Genomic DNA, 24,050 nt, shown 5'->3' with positions numbered 1-24,050 from the left:
ATATTTCAGTTTTTCTTTTTTAATAAATCTGCAAAAATGTCAACAATTCTGTGTTTTTCTGTCAATATGGGGTGCTGTGTGTACATTAATGAGGAAAAAAAAATGAACTTAAATAATTTTAGCAAATGGCTGCAATATAACAAAGAGTGAAAAATTTAAGGGGGTCTGAATACTTTCCTTACCCACTTTATGTGTGTGTATATATATATATATATATACACACGTTTTACACGTTGCTATGAAACGTTTTAGAAGCAGATATATACAGCTCACAAACGTCCTTACCATGATGTCGTAAAAGAATCATGAACTTGAAGACGGTCCCTCAAAGATCGTTGACATCACAGCATGCATTCAGCATCCAGCATTTGTCACAGAGAACAACGCTTTTATCCGCTCTTGAAAAACGTCTGCTTCTGCAAAAAAGGTGTTGTAGCTTATTGTCATAATGGCCAGTAGCCTATTTATAATTAACCAAAATTATCCTTTTTACATTTACAAAGTTATTGAACGCGGAAGTCCGAATGATCGAATGTGAAACCAACTTTACCGCATTCATTTTACGGGCTGTTTACACCAGTTCACTTCATGCGTTTTTACTGATCAGATAGCTATCTGATTTATCAAAACGATTCCATTTATACTTGACCACCTAAATGTGTCTCCGCAAAACGGATATAGGAAATCTGATCTTCAGTTCCCACTCTGTATGCAGATTTAATGGAGTTCACATCACCGAAAGCAACAAATATGAGCTGCTTTTTATTGATCATCAGCTAATTTCAAAATCAAAGACCGCAAAAGGAGAGCGAGCGGCATCAGCACTGGTAAGATAATTTAGTCTCATTACTTTTAATGAAGATGATTGTGTGTTGACCGTCTACGTCTTACTTTCACTTTCATTTTTGCGGCAGTTTGAGAGTCAGCTTGTTGAAGAGAGACTCAGTTACTCCTCTGCGGTGATGCAGTAGCGCTGTCATATCTGGCTATAACGTTATATAGCCTATAACACACTCTCACACGTTTATTTTTTTAGCATTTTTGGGAGGAGTAAAATTTGCATACGTGGTTTCAACATCCAGATGCATTTTATACTTGTTCAGTTTTGACTGGAATGCGTCTCAGACCACCTTCTAAAGTGGTTTAAGCGATCGGATTAAATCCGTCTCGAATGCGTTTCGGAGGGCATTTACACCTGGGTTCTCATTTATAACTGTTGCGTACACACAAAACATGCCCTGAAAAAGGCGTACGCCACTTCCACTTCCTTTCCATTTATAAAAACAAACCTGACGGGAAAATTTGCGCACCTGCACGCAAACTCTGACCCATGCGTATAGGCCTACAAACTCTTTTACTAGAGAGAGAAAAGTAATGAAGTAAACAGAACGATTTTAAACTCTGTTTTAATTTTGATATACACATTTACATTAATATTCCACTTTGATTAATGGCGATTAAATTGCATTACAGAATTTAAACAAAAATTAAGTTATATGAATTTAGTGTGCTACTTTTGATCACTTTTCCTGTGACACGCTAATAACATCGAGGAGTGATAGGTGCACAGTAATTCCTGTTTAAACTAAACTGCAGATCTCATGTTATGACAAAATATCAGTGATGCACACTTACTTCAATATTATGGGAGACACTGCTGGATTCAATGGTCGAACGGTCCGTTGTCCCGTTTAAGTTCAATGATAATCTTACTGTACAGCTGGATCTGTTGATGTCGTGTGAAGGCATCTTCAAACAATTATAAAAAAATACCACTGCATTGGAAGGATACAACTCGAAGAAAAAGGTAAGATTTGCACTATACCTTTTTAAAATGCTTTATCAGTGATGCACCGAGTCAGACAACTGTATTTACACTTCAATAAATAAGTAGGTCTATCAGTTTTCACTAAAATTAGCCTATAAACATCCTAAAAGATATGTTCACCTTATCAGCAAAACTGCATATATTTGATATGATTTGAATTAAAACAATTAAAATAATATTTGAAGTGGAAATGAATGAATCGACTCTATTCTAAAAACTTCATATGAGAAGTATTTTATAGCTACAATTTTGTTTTTATGGATATTTTGATATATTTATTCTAAAACATAACAAGGATATTGGATGATTTTTAGCAATGTAATGTGTATGGCACAAATGGCATTTATAGTCTGTATCTAATATTTTCCAATGTCTTGTACCTTTGACGGTGTTAACCATGGAGTCACTTGATGGGAATATGCATGGAAATGATATGCAGATGAGGTTATGCATAGTAAAACTAGGCATTGTATAAGCTCCATATATGGTGATTTCAGGGAGGAGACAGGGTGGAGATGCATCTATGCACAATCTTCCACTGACTGGGATTTAAAGGGATTTTTGCGCAGGTTCTGGCGTACACATGGTTTTATAGATCTGAAAACTTTTGTGCGTACGTATACATTTAGGATGAAATCTACGGAAAGATTTATAAATGAGGCCCCAGGTGTTTTTGCGATCGGATTGCTATTCGATCAGAGAAAATGCATGAAGTGATCAGGGGCCTCATTTACGCACAGATTTGATCTTAGAGTGTGCGTACACATAAATCCACACAAGCATTGGCATGGATTTATGCATACTTCGCACACTTTAAGATCAAATCTGTGCACATGCGCACTTCATAAATGAGGCCCCAGGTATAAACAGGCTCTTAGAGTATGTCACATTTACTGATGCGTTATTTGTGGGATCATTTTAAATTAACAAAATAAATTGTGAAATAATGTTTAAATTAAAAAGAACTTATACCAGAAGGTCATAAAAATGTAAAATCTGTAATATTATCTACAACTACATATGAGTTCTGTTTTTTCTCAGTGTTTTAGCACATTATTTAATGACTGCATGGTAATGTACACACACACACACACACACACACACACACACACACACACACACACACACACACACACATAGAGAGAGAGAGAGAGAGAGTCATGTGTTGTGAGTAATGATCTGATGTGATTATCACACCATTTGGTAACAGTGCATACCAATATATTTGTAGCATGATGTATTTTTATATTGCTTGTTTGTTAACTTAAAATTTGTCATTTGTTCTTAATTTTTATCATCATTTCTCTTTCTGAACTATCATGATATTCATCTCAGTGACTCATTGTCATGTCCAGGTCATGATGAGCATCTGATTGTCTTCAGCGAGATCTTTGCCAGTGCTGATCTGTTTTCAGTGGCAGTTTAGCTGCAATGATGTCGAAGAAGCAAGGAAAGGACTGTCTCTCTAAGATGAGTCTCTCAAAGAAACAGAGGTAAGACTGCAGCTGTTTTCACACAATCATTTTAAACACTAATGAAATTTACTTTTTAAGTGAAGAACAAAACCTTTTCAACAAGGAGCATTTTCTCTCACCTTTGCCGTGTTAAATACTGTGCAAATCTATGTAAAACTATGTAACCAGTGAGGTTCATTCTCGTGTGTAACATTTTTGAAGAGGTACACATCAGGCTACACACAGCCTATGCCGTAGCTACTGCGTACACTCGACGCAGAAGTATAAATCTGCCAGTTTGTGTTAAACTGGACTTAAACTATGCAAACAATTTGCATGTGAAACCTCTTTAAATGAGACTGAAGTATCTCTTGTAATAGTGTTTTCTCTCTATTTTTTTGTCATTAGTGTAAGATCAGGCTCACATGTGTCCAGCTCTGTGTCTCTGAAGAGTGACCAGTCAAAAGGTGCGGTACCAAACTTCAGTGAGGAAAAACCATCGTCTGAAAGGTATTTCATGTGTTTTTTGTTTTTACTGCATTAGGTATTTTTTCCATTAAGATATGTGATAAAAAGTGATAAATAATAATAATTCATAGAACACAATGTCTGCTGTTTGCTTTATTGGTCTGGAGTTTCTTTCCAGTAATACTACTACACATTTAAATTCACTTGGAAAATAGATCTTGCAGTCTATGTTTTGCAATCTATGTCTTTTAATCTATCCGTAGTCACAGAAGCACAAATGCACATTTGACTACACAGCATTTGCAAGATTAAACATAAAATTTTTTCAAATGAGCCCAAAGAACCTTCTGTAGCACAGTGTTTTTTTTCTTTTTCTCTCACTGTTCTTTGTGTCATTAGTGTAAGATCAGGCTCACACGTGTCCAGCTCTGTGTCTGTGAAGAGTGACTGTTCAAAAGGTGCGGTACCAAACTTCAGTGAGGAAAAACCATCGTCCAACAAAAGGTATTCCATGTGTTTCTTATTGTTGGACATATAGACAGTTAGAAAATAAATAAACATTTATATTAAAATATTTCAGCAAATATTCGCTTCAATTAAATGTTTGATTAATTCTCAAAAAGACAATTTGCAAATGGCAGTGCTTTAAAAACCTAAAGGGAGCACAAAAACTATTTGATATGAATAACAATTATATATATATTTTTATTTTCTGTTTAATTTTGGTTGTGACATACCTGTTGTCAATGCAAAATTCATTTTTATTCACCAGCTTCTGTGTTCCTTGCTTATAGGACAGAAAATATTACATTAAGAAATTTAGTTTTTACTTAAACTTATACTTAAATAGATCCTGCACATCATTCATTTTTTAATACTCGTAATTTCTGTAATATTTTGTCTGAAAATGCAGCATTTAATTTTGTTGGCTAACAGGCTTCAATTAGATTCAGATTTCCAGACTCACAGGAAACACAAGAATTTCAAGGACAATCTCCTGTGGATCTTCCAGGTAGTAAAACACATTTTCATAAATGTCTATAATTATAACAGCCAAATAGGTTGCTGAACAATGTTTACAAAAAAATACCTAATAGAATTTTGTTTTTTTATTTTAAAAAATGGAAGCTAATTAACATGTTTCTCTCTTAACTTGTTTCTTTCACATTTTGTATGTTTTTTTGTTCGATCTCTATTTATTTTATTTTTGCTTTGTGTGAAGGATCTTGAGAGCAAAATAATCACATTTCTAAAGAATGAGCTGGAAAAGTTCAAGAAAATTTTACAAAAAGAGAACACACAAAACTTTGTGAAGGACTTTAATAAGAACAGATGCAGTATCAAAGAAGCAGCTCTTGATCTCACACTCCACTACCTGAGAGAGATGAAACAAGATGAAGCTGCTGATACTTTAGAAGGTAAGAGACTCATGACCATCTGTCAGATTGTCACTTATAAATGTAGACTGAAACTATCTATAAAACCATACATTTGTTACATATCCTCATGTTTCTGTGACCTAGTTTCCCCATTCTGTTCATTAGATTCACCTGTGTCTAATTATCTCATCACCTTGTTAAGTTCCCTTTGTTTGCTTCCTGTATTTAAGCCCTGTGTTCACCCTCATTCCTCGTCCGTTCTCGTCCTTGTATGGTTGTGTTATTCCTATGTGTTATCATTAAAGCCTGTATTCATCTACTCTCCTTCGTTTCGCCTGGTGTTTGAGACCATCTGTGACAAAATTGGGACTAAAACTATATTTTTGTTCCTTTGTTTAGATGAGCTGGTCTTCATTCATCAGCTAAAATGTAACATAAAGAAAAAGTATCAATGTGTGTTTGAAGGAATTGCAAAGCAAGGTGACTCCACACTTCTGAATAACATCTACACAGATCTCTATATCACTCAGGGTGGCAGTGAACAGGTCAATAATGAACATGAGGTAAGGCAGATTGAAGTTGCTTCCAGGTGTCATCAATCAAAAGAGATTCCGATTGAATGCAAAAATATGTTTGATGCACCTGAACAAGACAAGGAGATCAGAACTTTACTGACGAAAGGCGTTGCTGGAATCGGAAAAACCATCTCTGTGCAAAAGTTTGTTCTGGATTGGGCTGAAGGAAAAGAAAATCAAGATATCAGCTTCATATTTCCTCTTCCATTCAGAGAGATGAACTTAAAAGAGAAAGAAAAAATAAGTTTGATGGATCTTATAACTCAGTTTTTCACAGAGACAAAAGGACTGAACCTTACAAGAAGGAATAATTTCAAAGTACTGTTCATCCTTGATGGATTGGACGAATGTCGTTTTCCTCTGAAGTTTGATGGTAATGAGACATGGCGTGACGTATCATCACCAGCCTCTCTGGATGTTCTCTTAACGAACCTCATCAGGGGAAATCTGCTTCCTTCTGCTCTCATCTGGATCACCACCAGACCAGCAGCTGCCTGTAAGATTCCTCCAGACTGTATAGACCGCGTGACAGAGGTCAGAGGGTTCAATGATGCACAAAAGGAGGAGTACTTCAGAAAAAGGTTCACAGATGAGAAAATGGCCAAAGAAATCATTGATCATGTTAAAAAATCAAAGAGTCTCTTTATCATGTGCCACATCCCAGTCTTCTGCTGGATTTCAGCCACTGTTCTCCAGAATATTCTGGAGGAGAAAAGAAATAATGATGTGAAAAACAATCAGGCTGATGACACCTCTGAAACACTGCAGGAATCAAATACTGAAGACACTCCCAAGACTCTGACACAAATGTACACACACTTTCTCCGCTTTCAGATCCAGCAGAGTCGGCGAAAGTATGATGGAGAATACACACCCGATGTTTCCTGGGATAAAGAAGCCATTCTTTCACTGGGTAAACTGGCATTTCATCAGCTGGACAGAAACAACCTGATCTTCTATGACACAGACCTGGAAGCCTGTGGTATTGACATCTATAAAGCATCAGTGTACTCAGGCATGTGTACCCAGATCTTTAAGGAGGAAACAGGGATCACTCTTGGTACCATGTACTGCTTTGTTCACTTGAGCATTCAAGAGTTTATTGCAGCCCTTTATGCACATCTGTTTCTAGACATTAACAAGAAAAATGTGTTTGTTCAAGAGTCTACAGAACAGGAAAACAAAAATGAAACCATGATTGATTTGCGCAAGATTGCAGTGGACAAGGCGCTCAAGAGTGACAATGGGCACCTGGACCTTTTCCTTCGCTTCCTCCTCGGTCTGTCACTCCAGTCCAATCGGCGACTCTTAAAAGGTCTGTTGACACAGCAAGATGGCAATGACCAGAGAAAAGAGGTAATAGTTCAGTACATCAAGCAGAAATTAGAAGATAATCTGTCTCCAGAGAGATCCATCAATCTGTTCTATTGTCTGAATGAACTGAATGACCAAACTCTGGTGAAAGAGATTCAGACCCACCTTAGCAAAGGAAGTCTCTCATCTGCTGATCTTTCACCTGCCCAGTGGTCTGCTGTGGCCTTTGTGTTATTGACATCAGAGGAGGAGCTGGAGGACTTTGAGCTTCAGAAATTCAAGAAATCAGACGAGTGTCTCATTAGATTATTAGCAGTCATCAAAGCCTGCAAAAGAGCTCTGTAAGTAATTTAATACACATATATAACATACATTTAATAACATTTAATATAAATATATAGAAAAATGAATTGTATGTGCTCCACCTAATACTGATTATTGTATTTTGAAATTTGATTTATTTCCCTTGTAGGCTAAATGATTGTAACCTAACAGACAGAAGCTGTTCAGCTCTGGCTACAGTTCTTGGATCAGAGACCAATCTGAAAGAGCTGAACATGAACAATAATAATCTGCAGGATTCAGGGGTGAAGCTGCTGTGCACTGGACTGGATAACTGTAAATTGAAAGTACTGAGGTAAGATTTGTAACAATATACAAAAAAAAAAAATATATATATATATATTAGGGGTGTAACGATCACAAAATTCATTGTCAATACAATTTTTTTTATTTGGGGGTCAACGATACCCCCCTTATGCTGGGTTGCGTCAACAGACGATGATCATGTATTGACGATAGCCAGAGTATGTCGGCCATTACATTCTTCTAGTCTGTTATTATTACTATTAGGTTAGGCTACTTTTATTAATAAATTAATATTATAATAAATTTGCCCCGCAATAATTTCATAGCGCATCACCGCATAACTGACGTTCTGTGAGGATAATAAATGATTAGGGTATTAGCTCCTCTTTTAAAATGTTTTAAACATTTTTAGGTCTATTAACCTATACAATGAATTATAGGCCTATAATTAAAATTATTAACAGTCTATAATATTTCCTAACACTGCAGACATCAATGAAAATTAAGAGCAGCTTTACTTCAATCACCGACTTTAAAAAAAAACAACCTGTTTAACACGAAATACAATTGTTTTCATTTGTTTCACTATATTTATGGGCCACAAGAGAAATAATGGAATAAATTAAGACAGTTAGGTTATATAGCCTTGTCGTCTCTGAGAGAAAATGCTTCGTTAATGCAGCGTCAGACAGCTCCGTCACTTTTTACTTTCACTTTGAATACTGACCGAGATTAAAGACTCTTGCGCAAAGTTTGCACGTTGCTTCTTGTGTGATATCCATCAGCTCGCCTTCTTGGTTTAAAACGGAAAGATTTCCGATATTGCGACGTAACCCCTCGTGTAATAGGATTAGTCCAACGAATCGTTCGGTTTGTAATGCGTACCGAACCGAAAGTTCCGTACCGAATGGTTAAATACGAATACGTGTATTGTTACACCCCTAACACCCCTATTTAAATATATATATAGGGCGGCTTGACTTTAACACCAACTAACCTGCCAAATGCAGTGGATTTCAGCAGTGGCGTGTAACAAAGTCAGTCCCACTAGCCACTTTGACAGGTTTAATTTTATTGTAGTCTTCTCAAAAGGCATCTGAAATAATAAACTAATTGCAATGTGACACTATGACACTACACTTTACAGTGTTTCACATTATAACCAATCACACATGATTCTGTTGAGCTTATGAATGCATTGGCCAATCAGAGGCATTCAGATTAGTCATTGCTGAAACACTGGAGTTTTGCTCAGTGCACATGCTCACTGACTGAATTCTGCTCTCTCTTGAATTCTTTCATCATAAACAACAAACTTTAGATGTTCATATGATGCAAGTAAAAGATTCCTTTCACAGTGTAGACAGCTTCATTGATTATAACAGGATTTAAAGTCAGTGATAATTAGGGTTGGGAACCAAGTGTTTTTTGAAAAGTACTGGAACCGTGCAAAAAAGTTTCTGTTTAGAAAACGGTTCTGGTCTGATGGGTGGGTGAAGTGTGGGGAGTGTATCCTTTAATAGAGACATTTCACCTCATGAATATTATAGCAATGAATGCACTGAAAAGCCCTCACGCTACTCATATACGTCAGATATCAATGCAGAGAGAGAGAGAGAGAGAGAGAGAGAGAGATGCACAAAGCTACACGATTAATTTTTAAAAGATCAATTTCTCGATTTCATCACCCACGTGATCAAAATCCTACATGACGATTCACCCGTATTTTAAACCTTTGAATAAAATAAAATTGCGACATTCAAATCTGCGTTCGCTCCGCTGCTGATCTTGAGAGAGCAGTTGTCATGTGTAGATATAAACAGCTTCACAAACAATCTTTTCAAACACACAGTATCATTATTTCTGTGACAAATATTCCAATTATCAAAAGTTCCAATTCTCCAAAATACAAAAGTTTATTATTCAGATATAATGCGTTACCGTTACCGATCAAAATAGAATAAATCACCTTTTGAAAGTAACTGGGTGCTTCAAATAACGACTATATCGATTGCATTGTTACACCACTAGGTGGCAACAAATTACTGTTAAAATGTATCTATCACTGAATCATTCTTTTGGAAACAAGTGACGTCTTTACAAATCCAACTTACAAAAATATTCTGTTTCACCTGTCTGGATCGTACATTTGTTTTCAAGCATCTTATTTGTGTTTAATTTGTGGTAACCCTTTACAATAAGGTTCATTTTTTTAACATTAGTTAATGTATTAAGTAACATGAACTAACCATGAGCAATACATTTGTTACTGTGTTTATTAATCTTTTAACCTTAGTTAATAAAATACAGCTGTTCATAGTTTGTTCATGTTACTTCACAGTGCATTAACTGATGTTAACAAATACAACACTTGATTTTAATAATGTATTAGTAAATGTTGAAACTGACATGAACAAAGATTAATAAATGCTGTAGAAATGCAGTTCATTATTAGTTCATGTTAATGTAGTTAACTAATTGTAAAGTGTTAGCGAATTTGTTGAGATTAGCAGTTTGTTAAACGCATTTTACAAGTATAATAAGCACAAAAAAGGACTGATTTAGATGAGTATTGTGCACTTTTTTCCCTTACTACTATTTTTTTATTGGTTGTTTAATCATTTTAATGAAACCGAAATCGGAACCGGAATCATTAGGCAGAACCGGAAAATTTCTTACAATTCCCAACCCTAGTGATAATGTTCTTTGATCATTTAAATGTTCTTGCTCACTTTCTGTGTGTAATTTATTCACTGTTTGAATAACTATGGAGCTGTGTTATAATTAGAAACTTACTTTTTTTAAATGAAATGATTAAATACAAATTCAGTTGTATTCAAAACATTTAATGACATGACAGCCATATCTGGTAATTGCCTAAAAAGATGGATTTATGATGTGCGTAGGCCCAGAGGCTGTTGACCTTGTTAGTGCTAGCTCGCACAGGCCCCAAAGTGGAAAAGCTGCTATTGATAGCAGACAATAGTACAAGCACTGGAGTACAACATTACAGGTGGTAGATTAGAACAGAGATACTCAATCTCACTGGTGAATCATAAGGATTCTTTTCTGGTAAGTAAAGGGTTTCCAGTTACGATAATGCCAGTTTTGTCCATGTTCAGATTCAGAAGGTTGGAGTTGAGCCATATTTTTACTATATTTTTCATATATTCACACAGGCAGATTTTTTTTAAAGTGGATAGAGAAGGTTTACAGATAGTATACATTTAGATGTTATCTGTGTAGAAATGATAGTTAAAACCATGTTGATGTAGAATCTGACCCAGGGGTAGTATGTAGATGATGAATAATAATGGATCGAGAACTGATCCCTGATGCAGCTGAATGTTACATTTTTATTTGTGTTCTAGACTTTCAGACTGCAGTATCACAGAAGAAGGTTATAAAGCTCTGGCTTCAGCTCTGAGATCAAACCCTTCACACCTGATAGAGCTGGATCTCACAGGAAATGATCCTGGACAATCAGGAGTGAAGGAGCTTGATAATTTACTACAGGATCAGAATTGTCAACTCAATACACTGAGGTGAGATGTGATGAAAAAACAAAACAAAATAATGTACAAATTAGGGCTGCATCCTAGTAGTCAATGAGAAGAGGCTTAGTTGACCAAAATTTTATTAGTCAGTAAGTGGCAAAAAAAAAAAAAAAAAACTCCACAGGAAGTGGCAAGTCACGCAGTCCACGGCAGAGATTGTTAATGGCTGGTCCTTGTGGCAATTACAGTTGGGCAGGAAATCTAAATGCTCGTCTCTCATTACCAGCCTTAAATATGTCTTATCACATGTAAGTAGTAGCAGCTTTACATGGCAGCTCACTCAAATTTTTACAGAAAAATTTGTGAAATTATTTGGTGCATATTTAGAGGTAGACCGATATGGGTTTTTCTCTGGCCGATGCCGATATTTAGAAATCAGGGCAGCCGACGGCCGATATATGATGCCGCTTTTTTGGCCGATATGTTTGGCCGATTTTCCCCCCCACCTTCATCTCATAAAATCTAATAGTTAATAAGAAGTATTACAGAAAATTGCTTAAATTAAACATTTATTGAACAACACAATCCTCTCCAATCAACTTTTTAAGCACCTTCTCAAAACTATTCTGAGGCATGCTTTGGTTTATGTTTGTTGACAGACACTTCTATACTGTAAGTAAAATGGCCATAATCTAAGTGATAACAAAAATAAAAAAGTTCACCCATATTACACAGCCTGCTGCTAGAGTGCACTGGCCACGAGCGACGACGTCATGGAGGCTATGTCGGACCCACAGACACATTTAATGAGGAAAGTTAATGTCCACACTTTAGCCAGAAGTTTTGTCTGAATTGCACGTGTTCCTACTTTCACATGCAAATTACTTGTTGCACTTATGAATAGCATGGCCGTCATCAATTCTAGTAGGCTACAATGTAATTAAGCTTTTTTAAAAATGGTCTGTTTCTCCCTGCCATCGTTAGCTGAAGCTGTGTGTGAACGAGGCACGGCTGCAGAGTTGCTCCATCTCACACGCAACCTCAGAGGCCACGGCCAAAGGATTATGCTTTGAAAGGCTTGCGTGCTCAACTGTGCATGGAATGCAGCGGAATATGAAGTATAACTGGGCCTTTATGCCGGTGGAATGGCAAGTGCGTCTGCCTATTAGTCGGCCTAATTTGCAGCACTTTCGGCCGATGCCGATTAATTAAAAAATGACGAAAGTCGGCCCGATATATCGGCCGGACGATCAATCGGTCTACCTCTATGCATATTCATATGTTTGTGCCGAGTGTGGAAGCTGAATAGTAGCGTGCTGCATGACAGTTAACATGGAGGTGCCGGTGCGATCACCTGCATTTAAATAAAACAGGTAAGATTAATACATCATTCAAAACTGTAAAGGGGCTTATTTTATTTGTGCACACTCAAAATAACAACAAAATGTGCTTTTATAAAGTAATGAAAACAAACAGGGTGCACTTTCTGCCATATCCCTGTGAACTTGATTGTGTCAAAAAATAGAACGAAACTCAGTGTATACTTGCATCACAGACATGAGAAATACATTTGTAGAAAGCTTGAAATGTCTATATTGAAATGAATCCATTAAACTGGAAAACAAATATTCTCAGATTATGTAATCCACATGAAACATACATATACGTAGGTTTGTCTACTACTGCGGAAGTGACAAGTCACCTGAAAACATAGTAAACACTAGTTTATCAATGAATGATTAAAATGTTTAAGGAACATGCCACTATTTTTGAAAATAGACTCATTTTCCAACTCCCCTAGAGTTAAACAGTTGAGTTTTACCGTTTTTGAATCCATTAAGCCGATCTCCGGGTCTGGCGGTAGCACTTTTAGCCACAGCTTAGCATAGATCATTGAATCTGATTACACCAACTTTGCTGCCGTACCATGGGTGCAGCAGGCGCAATGATATTACGCAGCCCCAGTCTGTTCAGCCACAATTTCTTGCCTTTCCCGTTCCAAAAGCTCATCTTCAATGTATTCCGGTTCAAATAGATATGGTTCAGGATCTGCACCAAAAGTAAATATCTTCTGAATCATCTCTCACAAATATCTCCATGGTTGCAAAACCCACTGGGTCTGTGTGCTACAGTGGCCACACTCAAACTTCTCGCTATAGCGTGGTGGTGGGATGACATATTTTTGTAGGCCAACCCAGAAGTCAATAGGTTTTTTTCCATTGGCTTTTTGATTAAGTAATGTTTGTGATTATCAAAAGCTTCATCATAATAATCTTCACAAATGACGAATTTTGAAGCGTAAATACAATCTGCAGAAGTCAATTGATAAATGTAGGCTGTAAACGAACTACACCATGGCCACACTACACGCATGACTTCAATTTACACCATCAGAAAGCTTCCAACAACTAACAACTATAATAGTTTGCATGAGCATAATTAATGAGGCTGTGAAAGTGGACTAGTGAGTAGATGAGTTTATCTGTTCGGTTGATGATGGTTAATTTCCCCAACAATCACTGTAGTTCCATTTAGCTACTTGTTACCAACCGCTTTTTACGAGACATGTAAAAGCTTTAAAAAAGAGGGCATTACTAATGTAATTTATGTCGTATAATAAAACATGAAGATATCTTGAGGTTGTGTTCACCACTGACATTGTTTCAAGCAATTAACCAAAAACCCTTTCATAAACCCATCAACAGGACAATGGAAATGGGAGTGTTAAAATGCTAACTCGTTTCTAGGTTTTGGCCTGCAAAAATGAGTCATCCCTACACCACTCTATTTGCATACCTCCACTGGATGTGTTATATGCAAATACATAGATAGACAGGCAGGTAGGACACCCTATAATTTCATTTGGACCAAATGAAATTGGTTTGACCATATACTGTAACTATATACTGTAAAAAAAAAAAAAAAAAAGATGAATGACGCACCTTCACTCTCTTCCATTGTAGTAACTGAAGCCGCCGGTTAGGGATGGGCGTATCGATATGAAGTATCAATACTGACGTTGAGTATCGAAAGTATCGATACTCAAATAAAAATATCGATACTAAGGTGTTTTTTTGTTTTTTTTTTACCAGTGATTTTGTTTATTTAACAATAAATTTAATGCGTACAATATGCATTGAATTGGACAAATAACCTATGTTAGTGAATAATTGTGTTGTAGAACTTTTTTCCTGCTCATCTGAACACACGCAGTCAGAACCAATCAATCACAGAGAGCGTCCGCTCACTGCCGACACTACATTCAAACAGGGCTGTGTTTAGTATTGTAAGAAACCATTGATGCTTTTGGGAAACACCGCCCAGAACAATGCTTGTCAGAGGACAGAAAAACATAATATGTTTGAGTTATTTCACAATAAACCAAATGAAATAGTAGCCTACATAGTTTGTGCAATTACATTTATTTAAATTGAATGTTAAAAGTTCATATTGATGTTCTATTCTGTTACTAATGTTTATACACTGTCAGAATACAAAGGTTGCATTTTATGGGTGTCACTGGCAGTCCCTTCTGAAAATGAACCATTACTACAGTGAACATAGTTCATCTAGGCCTATAGTATTTGTAGATTTCCATAATTACCACCACTACAAGTAAACACTTTAACCATATGTAAACAAAAATATAATCTAATAAGTTGCAATTAAGGCGTATTGAATGTTAAAATACCTTTCAAATATAATGTTAAATGGGTATCATTACCCATTTTACTCTTAGTAATTCAATAATTTACATTTTTTTTTAAATTATATAAGTTCAAATTAGAGCTATCGTATCGGTATCGATAGCGGCAATAATGGCCTTGAAAGTATCGATATCTTATCGAAAACAAAATAAGTGGTATCGCCCATCGCCGGTGTGCCAATATGGCACTGACATCTTGAGTCTGCGCATATTGAACTTGGAGCCCGAGTCTGCGCAGTTGTGAGCGCAAAGTGGAGCCGCAATATCATTGTCCTGCCCACGCTCTTGCAGAATTGGTTAATACTGCAGATCAACTCATTATGTTGGTGTGAAATAAACAGTTCTTGAAATGTAGAAATTAAAGTTAAAGCTCCAATCTCCTCTCGAAGATCCAGAAAAAAAATACTGTTGGTGCCTCAGTCTTAGCTGTCAATCATGATGTCAAACCCCTCATTTTTATAGCATCAAATCACTAACTAAAACCAAAATTATTTAAAGAATGAACACTTGAACTAATATCAGTGTGATTAAAAACTGCCTAAAATGACAGAAACCATCTTTGGAAAAAAAATATTTGATGTATAATTTGATTGTTTAGTTTGCCTCACGTCCCACGTTAAAGTTAAAGCCACTACACGGAGTGGGTGTGGTTTATGACCTATACTGCATCCAGCCACCTGGGAGCGATCGAGGCGCTTTGGCTTCACTTTTCAGGACGCGTGTGGCATGCTTGGTCTGAACATTTTATGGTGTAAAGACTTCCAAAGAAGATACATATAGTACACTTTAATTATTGATTGCTTTTAGGATGTGACGAGACTTTAAGCCCGTATAACAAAAATGTTTATGAAAAATATTACCTATCCAAGCTTTAAGGATGTTCTACCCAAGCCATTAAACTGACATCAGAGAAGAAACACCATTCCAAAGGGCAAGCAAACCATTTTTTTTTTTTTTTTTTTTTTTTTTTTGTGGACTAAATTGCACAGATAAATTTCTCACCACAAGTTTTGATTAAAGTGAACTCTGTGCAGTTCATTTGATTAAGTGTGAAAAATACCATCTATACCCTGGTGTGCACCAAACAAGTGGACAGAGACCCCTGAAAAGGTGGTGCAGTTCGTCTGATACAACACTGTACATGAACACAGCAAGGACCAAAGTCATCTAAACAAACCAAAAACAAGACATGATGTCATAAGATGCAACCCTAAAAATGACAGAATGCTCAAGAATTCCTGTTTTTCTCAATGTAGTTGCAATGTTTTCCATTACAGTTAGGTACAGGCGTCTGAACCATGTCTCTTAAGCAGATCTTTGTGTGTACGATGGAGGCATTCCTGCCACTGTTTTGACTCATTTACACATTAATAACTCTTCAAGATTTCTCAGCTGGTAAAAGTACTATCATATGTTTCTTGTCCTCTCTTGTCCTTCCCTGTTTTCGTTCCTCCTTAAGGCCCAGTGTGGCTTGCAGGTGATGCTCATTATCATTTACATCACTGGTCTCACTGCATTCACACAGCTTTTGGTCCTGCCCTGCTTGCCACAGTATGCACAATCAGCAAGTGCAATTAGCTGAGCACACAGCATTGTTTTGCATGTTCAGCAAGTTCTGTCATAAAATATACATCATAAAAGCCACTTTGTTTCATATTCGGTCCTAAAAATGATAGTGTGAACAAGGACTAAATCTATAATTTTCTGTTTTGGTCCGAACCAAAGAACCAAGAGAACCAAACTACAAGTGTGAATACACCCTCAAACAGTAAACTTTGTTGCACATTGTCAATAAAATCACTAAAACCACATGTAATATATGTTTTGGAATGACTTGTTCAGGCTTGTTCAAGATGCATCAGCAAATGCAGTCCTATCGGCGTATGACATCAAAGTACCGCGAGAGCATTTTGGAGAGCATACGACTCCTAATGCCTTTGAATCGCTCTTGCGGTAATTTGATGTCATATGCTGATTGGTCTGCGCAGCACCAGTGCATCTCAAACAAGCCTATCAACAGACTCATGCCTTCTTAAGTTACTCAATAATCAAACAACAAAAGAGGAAAAAAGTCTCACTGCTCTTGACAATTCCACTTTTGTAACTTTAATAAGAGTAAATATATTTGATTTACACAATGAAGACTATTCAGTGTTTTTATACATTTGATTAATTTAATCAATGCTTAGCATTTATTATTTATTATTATTTTGCACCCCTGTAACATAAGAAACATTCAAATAACCACAATTTAATATGTACGTCGACACAAGCTTTTCTGTAAATGTTTTTTTTTTTTTTCAAGGTAAATACAGGTCTTTCCAAAGGACACTTGGAGACTCCAAAATGACAATTATAAATCAAATGATGTAAGAAGTCCATATAATTCCGAACTGTGCACTCCAAACCAAACATGAAAAAGTCAAGAACATAATTTTCAATATTAAAAAAAATACACAATTCACAATGCATGTATATAGTACAACAACAGAAAATGAAACCTCTAAAACATGTTTTGTACAGAATCCATTATAAAATTCTTGCAGTCTGTATTTCACACAGCATGATCTGGAAATGATGGTGGACGGTGGAAACGAGCCTTTAGTTGATTCTTGGACTTAAAAATCTCCAGAAGTTTACTGGTTGAAATTTATCTGATCACAAACAAAGCAGCGGAAACAAAACAATGTCTCTTGTTAAAGAATTTGCTTCTTATTGATTTAACAAGCTTATCTAATCTAAATTCTCTTCTACTTCCTGTAGGTTTCTGAAAAGTCCTGCTGCACTGGAAGCGTGTGAGTATCTCACTAATGTTCTGAGTATAAGTCCATTATTACTGACAGAACTGGATCTGAGTGAAGATAAATTAGAAGATCTGGATGGAGAGAAGCTCTCTGCTCTTTTGATGGATTCTCATAGTAAAGTGGAGAAAATCAAGTGAGTCAACATGATTTTATATATTATAACTTCTCTGGTTTTTTTTTGGTTTTAAATGACTGTCAATCATGTGTGAGCAGATATGAAAAGTTGTTGGTCTAATGTGTGTTGAATATGTGCTAAATAATAAATAGCGCTGTTTCTGTGTTCAGGCTGAATAATTGTGGTCTGACAGAGAAAAGCTGTTCAGTTCTAGCTACTGTTCTCTCCTCCAAAACCATCCTGAAAGAGCTGAACCTGAACAACAGCCGTCTGCTGGACTCAGGAATCAGAGAGATCTGTGAGGGACTGAAGAATCCTGTGTGTCAGCTGAAGATACTCAAGTGAGTACATTTCACTATCAGCTACACTCAACACCACAGAAATCACAAGAATATGGCTAACTGGATATTCTGTTCCCTATGTTCTTTTGTCAAAAAAAAAAAAAAAAAAAAAAAAAATATATATATATATATATATATACATATATGTATTCAACTTTGAGATTTGATTTAATGTACTAATATAAATATTTGTATTTATAAATATAAATGTAAAATCTGCCAAATGTACAAGTGTCAGTGTTATTTGCTGGATTCAGTCTACAATGCATTATTATAGTCTACAGAAAGGTGGTAAACAGAGATTTATGTAAAAGAGATGCTTGTGTACTTTTCAAGTAAGGCCTAAAGAAACAGTTATGGAAAATTGCACAAGTACTTCCATATTCTGCTCATTAAAGGCTTAGGCATTTCCTTTCAGTGCACTTATGTTACAGTCGCTCATGAGGACAGATTTTTTTTTTTTTTATCGATGTCAAACAACAAATAATGTTTTGACTTTATCAAGAATCATCGCCCTATGTTTAGCCACTGCTTCCTCAAATCAGCTTGGACTGATTTAAAACATGTTCCATTGAGCTGGGATTTTTATTTCATCTTATGGACACTAATTATAAGGGGCATTTAAGGAACTAGGTGACCACAGCCCACACTGTAAAACCCGATAAGTTCTGAGTACTCAATTTTTCTAGACACCGATTACCTCAAAACATTTAAGTAAATCAACTAATTTTAAGTAAGCAATAATTATAAATAGCAGTTAAGTCAAACAGATTTTTTTTTTATTTAATGTTTAAGTGCACTGTACTTAAAACTATTGTTTACCATATGTAATGTTTTTCATTTCTCAATTATTTTGATGCAGTGGTACTTTATTAAATACAAATATTAACTCAAAAAATACACCTATGTATAACTCAGGCTAATAATTAATTCATCATGCTGAAGTTGACTATTAAAAAAAAAAAACGGCTAGTTTTTGCATGTAGGAATAAAAATATCGGCATTTCCTCAAAAGCATCGTAAGTCTAAGTTTATCATAGAAACATTTGCCTCTGAGGGTCTCAACGATCGACTTAGCTCACGGTGCTTTTGGGAAACACAGCTCTAAACAGTGCACTTAACAACAGCAACATTCAAAACGTAGGAATGCATTTACTGAAAAAATACCAGCTAACGGTAACTTCATTGCTTATAGTGTAATTTTAACATCAAAGTAGGGCAGTGACGCTAAAATAGCATTACAAATGCGCATTCAAAAGCACTTGGGAAATGCTGCGCTTTTCCAACAATTAAAATATTTCTTCATCATAATATTCATAAAACATTCTAAAAGCAAATAAGAAATGTTCACAGATGTTTTGATTTACTTACAGGTTGTTCCATTAAGTTTGCTCCAGTTGCTTGCATGTGACCGGTGTTACGGTTTAACTGGTTACCGTGTTATCTGGTGACTTCTTGCACTTAATTCCAGCTGTGAAACGATCTCACTAAGTGATATTGGTATCATTGATAAAGTAAAAAATAAGTGATTTCATAACTTGTAACGGTAAAGCTAAGTTTAATTAAAAATAATATTTAAAAAAAAAGTTTCAAAAACCTGGTCGTTTTGGGATTCAAAATCGTCCAAAATTAACACATCCAATCGCCGATGTGGCGTCTTATTAAACTGAACTACTTCAGATTTATGTGAATGTTGGTTCTTGATATTGAAGCCATTCACAATTTAACATTACATTATGACAATGGGCTGGGCCTGTGTTAACTTGTGCCTTATGCTCACAAGCTGATCATCTGATTACTTTGCATTAATTTTGGAATTACGTTTTTACATGAAAACACTACTTCCCAAAATATTGTCACATAATATAGCTTGCGTCATAAATCAGTCTTTTTCAGTGAACAATGAAACTTCAAAAATAAGCCCTACAGTAGGCACAAGTGTACTGTACATGAAAATATTTTGAAATGTTGGTAGGGTAGCCGAAATTATCCATTCATATGTTAAAATTTTCTAGACTGTAACTGCAGTCTGTTTTTCAGTTAATGCTGATTTGATGAACACTTATTCTCACAACTGTCAATGCAGGCTACATTTGAATTGTCTGTAAAACATGCCTGATGCACAAAAAACAAAAACCTCTACAAGAAGCAAACAAAAACACACGGACCATATTATTAATTATATATAATATTAATCAATTTAATTTAAAAAGTAGGCTAATGTGTTCCATTATGTTTGAGGGAACATTTTGATAAGTCAAATGTCATATAGTTTAAGATTGTCAGTTTGTGAGCGTAACGCACAGGTTAACACAGGCCCAGCCCATTGTCATAATGTAACAAAAAAATTGTGAAAGCTTTGGATATCAAGAACCATCTTATTCAAGCAGATCTAAAGTAGCTCAGTGTAATAATTTATTTCGATGGTGATTGATATCTCTCTTTTTGGACTAGTTCGAATCCCGAAACGACCAGGCTTTGAAAACTTATTTTTTTTAAACGAAGTTTTGCCATTACGAGTTATGAAATCATTTATTTTTACTTTTACAATGATACCAACAGCACGTATTTGAGAACGTTTAATTGTAATGGGCATGTCTGCAGGATTGACGAATCTGCCACTGATCGATTCACAGCTGGAATTAAGTGCAAAAAAGTCATCAGATAACACGGTAACCAGTTAAACCGTAACACTGGCATGTTGAATGTATTCTTCTGATACTGTTGGTTAGAGCAACGATGTGACGTGGATGACGTCACTTAGTAAACTTAAAAATAATAATTTAAATTGGAGCGTTTACTCAAATGTTGGGCCACACAAAAACAAAACTAAATTCCTCGTTAATAAAATGTAATTGTTTAAAGTTGCATTAACTATGTAGCAGACTTTAATTGCAGTGTTCTCAATCTTTATAAGTTAGTAGTACTGTTCGAGTTTACAGTGCATGAAAAATATCACATGGAAATATCTGAGCCACATTATTTGAAAACAGAAATATGTAACAGCTCACTGTTAGTAGTCAATTCATTGAATGATGGAAAAGATATTCTATACATGTAGTTAGTTTATAAGGCAGATTCGAGTATCCAGATCAGTGTGTGGATCTGTAGAACTCAGGCCCCTTAACTCTGAATTTACTTCATAGTGGCTGTGTGTAAAACAGTGATTCTGTTGATGCTTTGAGGCATAGAATCATTGCAGGATTTTAGCGTTTGAATTATTTGTTTAGGGCTGGAACATCATACATTTTGGTCAGCTGCTCATGGTAATCTTTTATCTACAATTAATGGTTTTATGTATCTTCATTATTGATGTTGTTCAATTATTCAGGCTCAGTGAGTGTTTTCTAACAAAGGAAAGCTGTTCAGCTCTGGCTTCAGTTCTCAGTTCAGACTCCAGCAGTCTGAAGGATCTTGACCTGAGCAATAATCAGAATTTACAGGATTCGGGAGTGAAGCTGCTCTCTAATGGACTGAAAGCAAACTGTAAACTGGAGAAACTCATGTGAGTTGATGTGTAACAGTGGGCCTTTAGTTTGTTTATAAATTTAGTCATCAGTTTTTGACTTAAACTAAGTTTGCATTTAATTTGTACAAATAACAAAATACAGAGTAACATGCTTATTTGAAGTAACTCTGATAGTTTGTTTTGAATGTAAAAAGTAATACATTATTTTATTAATTGCATGAAAACAAATCTGACTTACAAGTAAACTTTAATTTCTGGAATTCCTATAATTAATCACGTTACGTTTTCATTCCTGTTGTAGACTTTCAAACTGCAGTATCACAGAAGAAGGTTATAAATCTCTGGCTTCAGCTCTGAGATCAAACCCTTCACACCTCATAGAGCTGGATCTCACAGGAAATGATCCTGGACAATCAGGAGTGAAGGAGCTCAATGATTTACTACAGGATCAGAACTATCAACTCAAGACACTGAGGTGAGATGTGATAAAGTAATACAGAATAAATGAATTACAGGTGAATTAAGATAAATTTATGCCTCTTTTCCACCATCTATCCAACCTGTTTTCCTCGCTTAACCAAATGTGGTTTCATTTTTCATTGTGGGGCTGATAGCTTTAGAATGTAATACAAATTGATCAGTCATTTCCTTGGTAACGCAAGAGTTTACAGATGGCATTAGATGTAAATAGCGATCACATTATGGAGGACAGAAGATTTTAATTTGATTATTTACTTGTGTTTACTTCACTTAAACAGCATGCTTGGCCAGCTATAGAGAAACTGTCGCCAGGCGATAGACAAGTGTCCAGTATCTACGTCACTACCCACATTCTACCAGCATGGTTTAGCACAGTAGCCAATCGTGCTGAGAATTCCAGCCTAAGAACAGTTTGACTAAAATGACTACGGTTTGTTAAAAACTGAATTAATTCCTGCTTCATCTTCCCTTCTGCAGGTTTTTGGGTCCTGCTGCAGATGAAGCATGTCAGTATGTGAGAGACATTGTGGGTAAAAATCCGTTACTCCTGAGTGAGCTGAATCTGAGTGGACATAAATTAGGAGACACACAAATGAATCAGATTGCTGCTCTACTGCAGGATAAACACTGTACAGTCAACAGACTGATGTGAGTATTTGACATTGTTTTATACTGTAGAAAGCATCTTTAAGACAAAATACTGTCTGATATTGCATATACAATGTAATGTATTCTAGTAGGTTAGACTAGTATGAGTGCACATTTAGAGTGCCATTATTCTATTTTATTTATATATATTTATCTATATTTTGCTCTTAACTGAAAAACTTTTGTAGCAATTTTTAATTTATACAGACTATGCTTTTTTTATTTTATGACTTTATGATTACATTTCTGTAGTATTTTTTTTTTTTACCTTATTTTTTACCTGTGGTATTTCCTACATGGAAAAAAATGTCTCTGTTCTGTTGTGTTTGTTTAATTGCTTGTGATTGTAGTAGTGGCTGCTTTCACCTCTGTGAAAAACCACTCTTCAAGACTTTAACTTTACAAGCAAATAAAACCGAGTTGGTCTGCAGAACAGGTTCGTATGGTAATTAAAAACCTGGAAAAGTCATGGAATTTTAAAACGGCGATTTCCAGACCTGAAAAAGTTTTGGAAAAATAAATAAACCAGAAAGTTTTGGAAAAGTAATGGGAATTTGTTTCAAAATATGTATGTTATAGAATATATGTTTAAGTGATAACATTGGTTAAACAAACTTTGAAACCTTGTAAAAATAATTTGTTTATTCGATCCACCTCAAGACTGCCCCATATAACCAATGCGTTTCTGTCAAGCATGATGGCCAATCAGAAGCGTTCAGATTAGTCATCGCTGAAACTAAGAGTTTTGTTCAGTGTGTGCGGTCTGTCTGAATTCTGACTGAAACTCATGAAGTTTCCCATAATAAAGAACAAAGTGCAGATTGGATGTAAGAGATTCATGTCGCAGTGTCATCAGCTTCCGTGATTTTAACAGGAGTGTTTGTGAGAGCGCTTAAACTCGCGCTACACCCAAGTTATGGCAGCTTCACAATCGGTCCCTTTCTCTGCTCTTTCTGTATACAGTTTATTCCAGTTAATGTAATTTATTCATCATACTGGTAAGATCAAATGAAGTCTTCATTTTCATAAATGGTTCTAAGACTGTTTTATCTTTGTAGCCAGAATATGACGTTCAGTTTCCCCAAACACAAAAACATTTTATGTATCTATTAATGGACATTAATAATCATTATTACAATATCAAGAGCATTAATTGACAAAAATGAACAGTCTGTGTAAATAAACATTTATGCTATTTCAAGTGCAGCTTCTGTTCTACCTTTGCAGTGTAAAGATAGCTTTTGTTAATGCTAAAATTTTATTGGTAAGAGTCTATGTAGTGCTCTGATTGACTTAAGTAATTGGTTAAAGTTAAGTACTATTTGACAAACGACAACACAGATAATCATAAAAAATTGCACTTAAATAAAATGCCCCTGGAAAT

General features: G+C 35.6%; 1 protein-coding gene across 4 annotated transcripts; it reads left to right on the top strand.

Annotated features, from left to right (window-relative positions):
• The first annotated feature begins 299 nt into the window (after positions 1-299).
• Positions 300-23,753, top strand: LOC127500239 (NACHT, LRR and PYD domains-containing protein 12-like). Of its 4 annotated transcripts, XM_051871233.1 has the most exons (16): positions 320-427; positions 716-827; positions 1,721-1,807; positions 3,184-3,321; positions 3,691-3,792; positions 4,150-4,254; positions 4,687-4,762; positions 4,973-5,168; positions 5,529-7,359; positions 7,491-7,655; positions 10,978-11,151; positions 17,573-17,746; positions 17,899-18,069; positions 21,401-21,574; positions 21,840-22,013; positions 22,496-23,753. In XM_051871233.1, exons 4-16 carry the CDS (start codon positions 3,260-3,262, stop codon positions 22,668-22,670), a joined length of 3,579 nt encoding a protein of 1,192 aa, XP_051727193.1. In that variant the 5' UTR covers positions 320-427; positions 716-827; positions 1,721-1,807; positions 3,184-3,259; the 3' UTR covers positions 22,671-23,753. The 4 variants fall into 4 exon arrangements, with proteins under 4 accessions (XP_051727196.1, XP_051727194.1, XP_051727192.1 ...); XM_051871234.1 differs by having other exon boundaries at positions 301-827; positions 3,164-3,321; XM_051871236.1 differs by lacking the exon at positions 3,691-3,792 and having other exon boundaries at positions 300-827.
• Positions 23,754-24,050: the final 297 nt, after the last annotated feature.

The sequence above is a fragment of the Ctenopharyngodon idella genome, chromosome 18 (genome assembly GCF_019924925.1).
Source record: "Ctenopharyngodon idella isolate HZGC_01 chromosome 18, HZGC01, whole genome shotgun sequence".
Lineage (NCBI taxonomy): Eukaryota > Metazoa > Chordata > Actinopteri > Cypriniformes > Xenocyprididae > Ctenopharyngodon > Ctenopharyngodon idella.
Note: the sequence above shows the minus strand (reverse complement) of the source record. Positions and strands in the feature narration are given on the sequence as shown.